The sequence below is a fragment of the Chinchilla lanigera genome, unplaced genomic scaffold, assembly GCF_000276665.1.
Source record: "Chinchilla lanigera isolate Chin_1 unplaced genomic scaffold, ChiLan1.0 scaffold00030, whole genome shotgun sequence".
In the NCBI taxonomy this organism is placed as follows: domain Eukaryota; kingdom Metazoa; phylum Chordata; class Mammalia; order Rodentia; family Chinchillidae; genus Chinchilla; species Chinchilla lanigera.
Genome location: NW_004955431.1, coordinates 23,616,859 through 23,626,879, shown reverse-complemented (window position 1 = coordinate 23,626,879; position 10,021 = coordinate 23,616,859). Strand labels below are relative to the sequence as shown.

General features: G+C 48.1%; 1 protein-coding gene across 2 annotated transcripts in view; it reads right to left on the bottom strand.

Annotated features, from left to right (window-relative positions):
* Positions 1 to 3,027: 3,027 nt before the first annotated feature.
* The window catches only part of Fam45a (family with sequence similarity 45, member A), a 22,515-nt gene continuing 15,521 nt past the window's right edge, over positions 3,028 to 10,021 (bottom strand). For both annotated transcript variants that reach the window (XM_005387885.2, XM_013515881.1), the window contains 3 exons: positions 9,450 to 9,557; positions 6,503 to 6,597; positions 3,028 to 4,428 (listed from right to left, as the gene is read on the bottom strand). In XM_005387885.2, the coding sequence (XP_005387942.1) occupies positions 4,252 to 4,428; positions 6,503 to 6,597; positions 9,450 to 9,557 (380 nt within the window). In that variant the 3' untranslated portion in view covers positions 3,028 to 4,251. The remainder of the gene's footprint in view (positions 4,429 to 6,502; positions 6,598 to 9,449; positions 9,558 to 10,021) is intronic.

Genomic DNA, 10,021 nt, shown 5'->3' with positions numbered 1-10,021 from the left:
TTTTTGGTTTTTCTCCGGTACCGGGAACCGAACTCACGACCTTGCGCTTGCCAGGCAGGCGCTTTGCCGCTGAGCTAAATCCCCAGCCCCAAGACAATGATTTTTATTATGTTTAGTCTACTGTGTCTGACAACATAAATATACTCACTGGATTAGTTTTAATTTCTGGTGTTAGACTGCCGTGAACTGTTCATACAGCTGGAGCATAGAATGAGAGCAGATATTCAGGAGGAAGTTGTTGCCCAGCACTCCTGCCCACTGCAGACGACACTGGGCTCCAGGTGGATCACCCTCCTCAGCAGGAGTCCTTCCCCGCCAGCACCTCACCTCCCGAGGACAGGCAGATTCAGGCCCGGTTGGCTGCCTGGAGTCCGTCTCACCAGTAGGAACCTCATTTTTGCAGAAGGGCTAATTTACAGAAAAAAAAAAAAAAAACTTTAAAAAAAAAATAGACTAAAAGAAAAGGCTTAAAGGGCTGCCTAAAAGAAAAAGTTTGTCCCTTCCTTAAGAATGAAGTGTCTGCCACTGTGCGTAAGCGTCAGCATTCTTTTCTCGTTTCCCTGTCGCTGGGAGGTTTATTTTCTTTGGCTAAAATTTCAGAACGTGCGTAACCAGCGGTATCTGATTGTAACAAGGCACCTTGGATCCGGTGTCCGGCCGGGTCGCCGCGCTTTCCCAGGCGCTGTCCTCGCAAGCTGCTCACTGCAGACTGCGCGGTGGCCCCAGGGTCTCGTCTGGACGCCTGACCCTCGCGCCAGGCGGGAGCACTATGCAGCCACTCTTCTCCGCTAGAAGTCAAGCGCTTTTGCTTTGTATCCCTGAAACCTTATTTTGAAAATGACCTTCTTGCTCCTTTGGCCCCTGCCCCGCAGAGACCTGCTGGACCAGCGTGCATGTGCTATGTGTGGTCTGCGGGCACGCTGGGGCGTGAGCAGCGCTTTCGGCTGCGGGGAATGCCCGACACACACAAAGGAGATAGCTTTATTTGGGCTCCTGGTCTGCTGGCTCCAAAGCAGAAACTGTTACGGCCTAACCGGGCGTGGTGGCATGGCGCACGCCTGTAATCCCAGCACTCGGTAGGCTGAGGCAGGAGGATTGTGGCGAGTTCATGACCATCATGGGCTACAAAGTGAGCTCAAGGCCAGCCTGAACTGCCTCCTGTCTCAAAAAGACAAAGAGGGAGGGAGGGAGGAAAAGAGAGAGAGAGAGTGAAAGAGAAAGAGAGAAAGAAAGAGGAAAGAAAGAAAGAAAGAAAGAAAGAAAGAAAGGAAGAAAGAAAGAAAGAAAGAAAGAAAGAAAAGAAAGAAAGAAAAAGAAGAAGAAACTGGCAGGCCGAGAGGCAGGCCGAGAGGCAGAGCGAGGTGGGAAAAGGCAGAGAAGAAAGATGCGGCTCCCAGGTCCGCCTCAGGGCCAGCTTCCTCCGACCCGGCCCCACCGGCTGCGGCCCCTCGGCTAGGAGCTCACCCACGGGTTAACCCGCCAGGGAGGGTCGTGCCCCACGAGCCAGTCACCTTGGGGAAGCCCCGCTCCTGAACACAGGAGACTCCGGGGTACCTTTCCTAAAGCACACTCCCCTTGCACAGACCTGCCGATGCAGTCCCGTGTCTGGGGCGGCTTCGAACTCAGCCGCCGTCCGGGCTCGGAGCGCCAGCCCCCTCTGCTGGCGCTGCTCCGCTGCAGTCGCGCTCCTCCGGGACGCACGCTCTTCCAACCCGCAGGAGCTGACCGCAGAGCCTCACCGGGCTGCGCAGCGCACAGGCACCCGGCTGTGGCCGGAAGCGCCTCTCTTAGCTCATCTCTTGCCGTGCCCTTTCCTCGTTCTGGGCCAACATCCAGTTCCTCACATGGCTGTGGTCTTCCCTGGACCTTCAAACAAGCTGTTCCCCCTGCTCTGTGCTGACCCGAGCATTCATCACTGCCTCCGCGACCGCCTGTCCCACAATGCACAGTACTAAGCTAGGTGCCTCGCCCTGTGCTCCCACAGCACTGTTTCTTGCTTCGGGTCCAGCGCTGGCCACACTGTAATACCACGGCCCGCTGGCTATCCGCTTTCCCGGACAGACTGTGTCTGCAGCGCGGGGACTGCCTCCCTAAACCAGGACAGCATGCAGGGAATGGGCAGGGCAGGGAGGGTGTCCAAACAGCTGGGTACTGGAAAACTGTTTCAACAGCCCCATCCAGACCCTCAGGGGATATCCCCTGGCTTTCAGCTTTCCCTTGGCCCAGAATGACCGTTATTTCCACATTCACTTAAGGAGGAGTTTCATGGCAGCTTAGAAAGGCAAAATCAGCACATTGTCCACCAGATGGCTCCGTGTGGTCACAGGTGCACACTAAACGAAATTACAGGTAGAGAACAAGATGGCCAAGGGTCCAGATGGAGGTTCAGCCACTCACAGATGAAACTGTGGCCTGGAGGCAGCTTTCACTTTCAAAATCTTTTCCTAATTCTCCAGGGCCTTGCAGTTGGAAAAAGGGCTTTTTTCTTTTGTTTGGAGTGGGGAGAATGAGCCAGCTGTGGTGGCGCACACCTGTAATCCCAGCACTCAGGAGGCTGAGGCAGGAGGATCGGTGGGAGTTCAAGACCAGTGTGGGCTACAAAGTGAGCTCAAGGCCAGCCTGAACTGCATAACGAGACCCTGTCTCAAAAAGACAAAAAAAAAAACCAAAACAAAACAAGACAGTGGGGAGAATGAGCGGGTATAATTCCTTACCTACCTAAAACATTGTTGAGTATCAAAATATTTCTATTTTATTTCTACATTATAAATTTATAACTATTATTATGGGGATTGGGGGGTTTTTTTGAGACAGGGTCTTGCTTTGCAGTTTAGACTGGCCTTGAACTCGCTATGCAGCCCAGGCTAGACGCAAACTCTCAGCTATCCTTCTGCCTCACCTCCGCCTTGCAAGTGCTGGGATCACAGATGTGCACCCCAACACCCAGCTCACACATTCATAACTTTAACAATGTTGATCACTAGCTACTATAGTATTGAAAAAAGAAGAGGAAGGAAAGGATGATAGTTTTCGTTTTTTATAAAGTGCAGATTTAATTTTCAGTTGTTGGCCTCCGTAAACATCTTATTTCAGGTCCTTCCCACCCCAACCCAAGGAAGGAAGAGGAAAAGCTACTTTTTATTTTTACTTAAACATCTAACACCAAGAAAAAAAAATGATTTAATAAAGACCATTTTTGCAAGCACTTTTGCAGGTAAAATTCCAAAGGACAACAGTACTGAGTGAAAAGTAACCTTTCATGACTAATACACGTATTAAAATAGTGAGTGTGCAATTTAGACATCCATGCTTATCTGGCAATTTGAAGGTCTCCAATTGTGAAAAAAGTACACAACCGAACAAGAAGAGTCACCTTGATATGTGATCAGATCATTGTTATTAGTGTTGCATGAAGACATTCCTGGTTTTGGCCCCTGTGAGAAGTTGATTCTCTTTCGCCAGTTATAGAAAGTCACTACTTCAGTTCTATAAGACATTCTTGTTCAAAAAGGGGCTTCTAACTTTCTCTACCATACAAACACGGCATCTTTTCCAAAGAACAGTGCGAGCTAAACGAAGAGTACTAGTGGCTTAAGCCTGCCGAGTGATTACTTCTGTAGCAGTATAAATATGGATTAGTAAAGTTCTCTACTCAAGTATAAAGTCTATGCAAAACTCCCATAATATAGGCAAAAATGTTCAAAGGCTAAGAAAAACATTTTCTTTTACAAGAAAGTGCAACTGCAGGGTCTCTTGAGTGATCTTCTAGATAGTTCTGCAGAAAACTTAGCAGTTTGGCTCAGAAAGTAGAGTTCCTCATGAGGAATTAAAGTTCTTCCTAGAAGAGTACAAAGCAAAATTTGAGGCAGCTTTCTGAAAATGAACCGTTAGTTTATGGCTACACAATGAGACAAACAGGAAGTTGTAATCAAGGCTTTCGCAGGTGCTGCGGTCTGCATGGGACTCGACAGAGCTTTTCCCCTTGCTCCAAGACACCGGCCGGTTCAGGACGCCAGACGCGGCACTTACACGCTTTGCCCAACTCAGCAGGCAACATGCTAATCAGCGGGGAGAAAACCACAAGTGTTTTTACGTGTTTCAGTGTTTTTCAGGTCAAATCTCAATACTTTCAAATAAATCATTTAAAAATATAACATTTCCTCTGTTATTTCCAGTATTTTACATAATTAAGGGGCAATCAGAATGAAAGAAGAGCTTTATAACAGTCACCAGCCAGACCTTCTGAATCGGTCAGATTTTCAGCATTTGTTCAGCTGCTGCTAAATGGTAAAGGAAGTTTTCTGTTGCTGGCGGAAATCGCTTTTGCTTTAATGCCTCCAAGTTGAGGACTCGCTTTCTTCCATCGTCCACAACTTCTGAAAACGGCGCTAGGCTGGTGAAGATTTCTTTCGTTTTGAGGGCAATATCCTTCAGCAGAACAAGAAAAGATGCAATACGTTTTACCATCTCAAACAGAAACCCATTAAACAGAACTCCCCACCCCTTCCCCTCAGAACCGTGGTGGTTTCTATTTCCCTTCTTGCTCTACGAAGCTGCCTATGCTAAGTGGAATCATATAATGTCTGTCCCTTTGCGTAGCATTCTGTCCAAATGTCCTCAAGGTCCATTCATCCAGCAGAACATGAGTCTTTTCTAAGGCTAGGAAAGATTCTATCATATGTGTAGATCACATTTTGTTTGTCCATTCATCTGCTGACTTGAACTTGAGCTTTTTCTGTCTTTTCCCCATCATGAAGAAAGCCGCATACAACACTGGCAGACAAAAATCTGTTGGAGCCCCTGCTTTCACCTCATTTCGGTCTATACCTAGAAGTGGACTTGCTGGATCGCACCGTCTTCTATGCTGATTGTTTTTTGGACAGATCTCTTCCCGTATGCTCATCCTATGTTAACTGTTTTTTGGACAAATCTCTTCCCAGTAGCTGTCACTGCCTGGGACCAGAAACCCAGCACCGGGCACAGAGACTTTATTCCTGGCCACTGACTAACACTCATGTGGGCAGCTGAGGACTCAGGGGAGCTCACACTACATCACAGCTCCTCCTGGCTGGGTGACATCATTACCTCCTCACTCATTCAAATAGTTTTGAGCCCCTACAACATGCTGAGCACTTTCACTTTCCCTCCTCAAGGCAGCATTCATTACACTCAGCCATTTATGGATCACTTCCAGCCTATGGAAACTAACTCCAGCACAACCCAAAATTCAAATTTATAGCCGGGGATATATATAGCTCAGCGGGACAGCGTCTGCCTGGCAAGCGCGAGGTTGAGTTCGATTCCCAGTACCAAAAAAATTCACATTCACATATCTCACCACCACTGTGAAGAGTAAAAGTTTACCATAATGAGGGGAGTCAATGCCAACTGACATGAGAGGAAAAGGTGTCTTCGGGGAGGCTCCGTGTTTTGGTCCTCTGGACAAGACCCATCCACTCACTGTCCTGGTCACAGCTGACCAGTGCCGCTAGCCAGTCCCTTTCAAACGGGGGCCACCTTATCTTTCTGCTCATGTCACCCCCTCAAAAAGCTGTCTTACCCTCATCCCAATATTCTCTGCCTCAGTCCCTTGTTTCTGTCACAGCATTTATCACAGCTTACACTATCTTGCGGGCTGTTACTCTGTATGCATCTGCTCCACTAAAACATAAGCTCTGTGAGGGCAGGCACCTTGCTCATCGTGGTACCCACCCACACTGCCCACTGCTCAATGAATGCTTCTGAGTGAGACATTAGGCAACTAAAGAAATGCACCTTGTGGGACCATGTAAACTGAGCTGCTTCTCAGAGAGGCCCTCTTGGTGGACAAAGATGCAGACAGGGAGACAGTGCTTCTAGGCACCCCAGGCCCAGGGCCTGAGATGGGTCTGGGTAGGAGGGGAGCAGGGCTGGGGTGCAAAGGGCTACAGACAGGAGGGAGGGAGATTACACAAGCCACGTCCAAGGGGCGGGCTTTGGCACCAACGGAAAGACCAGGAAATAAACGCCACTGGCGATCTCGGTCTGCCAGGTCAGGAGAGCGCGACTGGCGCGCAGGGACCCTCCACCTGAGAGGACCTGGCGCTGCAGGGTGTGACAGCAGCCTGGGTTCCACGCTTACTGCTGTCCTGGAAACAACACAGCAAAGCTAAAGCATGACCCCCTGTCCGGTTCCCCATGCCCAGAAGCAACCCTGTCTTTAAAATTTGTTCCTCCACAAGCATTTAAGGAGGATATGCACTGGCTGGCCCCCAGAGCATCCCAACCCCCTTGGCAGTGACACTTCTTAAGATCATCACCTGTTCCCAGAGCCCACGAACTGAGCAGGGCTCATAACCACGCACCAGCTCGTCCACCACCGCAGTGGCCAGGCTGCAAGCCCACACCGGAGCACCCGCCACTGGCCTGTCCCCCAAGCGCAGCAGGGAACGGGCTGCTCCACCACACGCTGCCCAGCAAGCCTGCCGCAGGACCCCAGGAAGATGGCAGATCAAGGGGTTACCTGTATAACCTGGCTGTCCGACTTATCGGGGTCTTCTGCTGACTGGACAATTAGCTGACCAATTTCTTTGTGCAGTTTGCCCATTGTCATGGACTCTGGTGAGAGAAAGAAGAGTATTTTGTGTGAATATTTAGAAGTTTACACAATAAAAAATGATCAGGCATCTCACTGAACACTGGAAAGACTAACTACATTGAGAGAATTTTCAAAAAGCAACAGAGGGCCAAGGAGATAGCTCAGTGGCATGGCACCTGCCTGGCAATGGCAAGGTCCTGAGTTCGGTTCCTGGTATCAAAAAAAAAAAGCAAAGAGGCCAGGCACACTGGCACACACCTGTAATCCCAGCCCTCAGGGCTGCCATGAGTTTGAGGTCAGCCTGGGCTATAGAGTTCAAGGCCAGCCTGAACTACATAGCGAAACCCTGTCTCCAAAAAACAAAAACGAAACAATGGATAACCTTTCACATTTCCATTTTTCCATTAAACACATGTGGTAACATGCTAAGAGGTAAGGCATACTTACAATTTATACGCTTCATGGCCCAAAGAAAACACATCAACACCAAACCAAATCTGCCTACCCCACCCAGTTAGTAAAAATTATTTTTCTTTTTTCTTTTTTTTGGGAAGTGGTTTGAGATAAGGTCCACTCTGTAGTCCAGGCTGGCCTAGAACTCAAGGCAACTCTCTTGCCTCAGCCTCCAAAGTGCTAGCATTAAAGGCATTTCCCACCAGACCCAGTTAAGCATTATTTTTCATTCCAGACAAAATCTCATGAAAATTCTGACTACAAATAAGCTATGGTTTTAAGGCAAGAGCGTGACTTTTTGTTCAAGTCTTTACAGTTAAGAATTTCAAGGCAGGCGTGGTGGCGCATGCCTGTAATCCCAGCACTCGGCAGGAGGATCGTTGTGAGTTCGAGAATAGCCTGGGCTACAAAGTGAGCTTGAGGCCAGCCCAAACTGCATAATGAGACCCTGTCTCAAAAAAAAGACACACATACACACACAAAAAAAAGAATTTCCGGGGCTGGAGATGTAGCTCAGTGGCATAAGTGCCTGCCTGGCAAACAAGGTCCTGAGTTCAATTCCTGGTATCAAAAAAAAAAAAAGAGAGAGAAAAGAATTTCAGCCCAGCTGGGCAGGATGGCACAGGCCGGTAATCCCAGCACTCAGGAGGCTGAGAGGAGGATTGCTGCAAGTTCAGGGCCAGCCTGGGCTACAAAATGAGTTCCAAATCAGCCTTAACTCCACAGCAAAATATCTCAAAAAGACAAAAAAGAAAAACATTTTAAGCCCAGCATCATGGTATATGCCTGTAGTCCCAGCACTTGGGAGGCTGAGGCAGGAGAACCACCATAAATTCAAGGCCAGTCTGGGCTACATACTGCATTCAAGGCCAATATGAACTACATAGTGAGATCCTGTCACCAAAAAAAAAAAAAAAGAATTTAAATGAGCCTGGCATGGTGTTAAACATCTATAATCCCAGCACCCTAGAGAGGCTAAGGCAGGAAGACTGAAAGTTCAAACTCAACCTAGGCAATTTAGCATCTTTGCAAGTCCTTGTTCCAAAAATTAAAAAGGAGAGTCAGGGATATAGCTCAGTGGCACAGTGCCTGCCCGGCAAGCACAAGGTCGTGAGTTTGATTCCCAGTACCAAAAAATAAAAAAATAATAAGGGCTAAATACTCAGTGCAAAAAGGTCCTGGGTTCAAACCCCAGTCCTTACCACCAAAAAAAAATATTGAAATGTATCTTTCAGCTGGGAATGTGGTGAGAGAAGGGCTCCCTGTCAGTTCTACAGAAGCCAGCGGAGCATTCAGTGTGTTTAGGCCCTGAGAACGGGCAAAGGAAGCAACAGAAGTTACAGGAACCGCAGCAGGTGCTGCTTCTGCAGCAAGATTCACAGTGTGTCTGTCACCACAGGGGATGAACTCTGTTTGAATGGTAGGGACTGGATGAACCCATTGTATGGACTCAGAGCAACACTGGCAATAGGAAGATGGTTCTGCTCTCTGGTCTTCACTAGAGGTGCTGTTGGCAGTTTAAGGCTCTCACCACATCTCTGCCTTTGGCTTCATAGGAGGAAGTACCTCCTGTGAGGTCCTCCTGTGGACCTGACTCTACGGTTTCAATCTTCCACATGAACTGGCATCATGTTTGAACTTTTAAAATAATGAAAAAAATTTCTGGTTTTATTAATGTGAAGTCACGAGATAAAACTTCACACGAGCCGCACGTGGTGGTGCACACCTGAGGCTGAGGGGCCCGAGGCAGGAAGATCGCCTCAAGTTTGAGGTCAGCCTGGGCTACACAGCGAGTGCAAAGCCAGCCTCAACTATAGGAGTCCCTGTCTTAAGATACAAAAAATAAAACAACCGGGCCTGGTGGTGCACACCTGTAATCCCAGCACTTGGGAAGCTGAGGCAGGAGGATCGTTTCAAGTTCGAGACCAGCCTGGGCTACAAAGTGAGCTCAAGGTCAGACTGAACTGCGAAGTGAGACCCTGTCTCAAAAAGATAAACAAGGGGCTGGGGATATAGCTCAGTGGCACAAGCACCTGCCTGGCAAGTGCAAGGTCCTGAGTTTGATTCTTGGTACAAAAAAAAAAAAAGAAAGAAAACAAAAAATAAAACAACGAAACCGCATGTTCAGAGTCTATCTAAGAGAGGTCCCTAATGAACCAGCACTCAGCTGCCCTCACTTGTAGGAAAAAGGTAAGCAACCACACAAAAGCTATTATCAGTAGTCCCACATATACTACTAACATGTCTAGATCTGTGAAGATAAATGCATTCAGAATCTAGACACCAAAAATCCCTCTGGCTTCCCACAGCAGGGTAGACAGGTTTCAACTATGGGTTTTACAGTCAGCCTAAAAAAGCACAGCTGCTTGGCTTACCTCTCTTGTCAACAATGGAACAGAGAACAGAACAGAGAACTGACCTTTTGCGAGCGGAGCAATGGTGATCTCGCTCTCTGCCAAATTCACAAACACATCATACAGATCCGGTCTATTGCTCACCTCCAGGTCTACAAACCCAGCAACGTAGCCTGCATTACAAAGATGACTGAATTACTAGAAAGGAAAAAAATCACACTGCAAACATATCAAAAGATCACTAAGTCTAACAGTGTATTAGGTGCTTAGTGATCTTATTTGAGAACATTAGCTGTTCCCTGTGGCTACGCCACCCAGTATTAGAGCTGGGCATAACGGTGCATGCCTGTAATCCCATCACTCTCAGAGGGTGAGGCAGGAGGGTCAAGCATTCAAACTTAATTTGGGCAACTCAGCCAGATCCTATCTCAAAATAAAAAATGGGCTGGTGCCAGGCATGGTGGCACACACCTGTAATCCCAGCATTTGGGAGGCTGAGGCAGGAGGATGGTTGTGAGTTCAAGGCCAGTCTGCACTACATAGTGAGTTTAAAGCCAGCCTGAACCACATTAATAAGACCCTGTCTCTAAAAAAAAGCCAGAAAATTGCCCGGCAAGCACAAGGTCCTGAGTTCGAT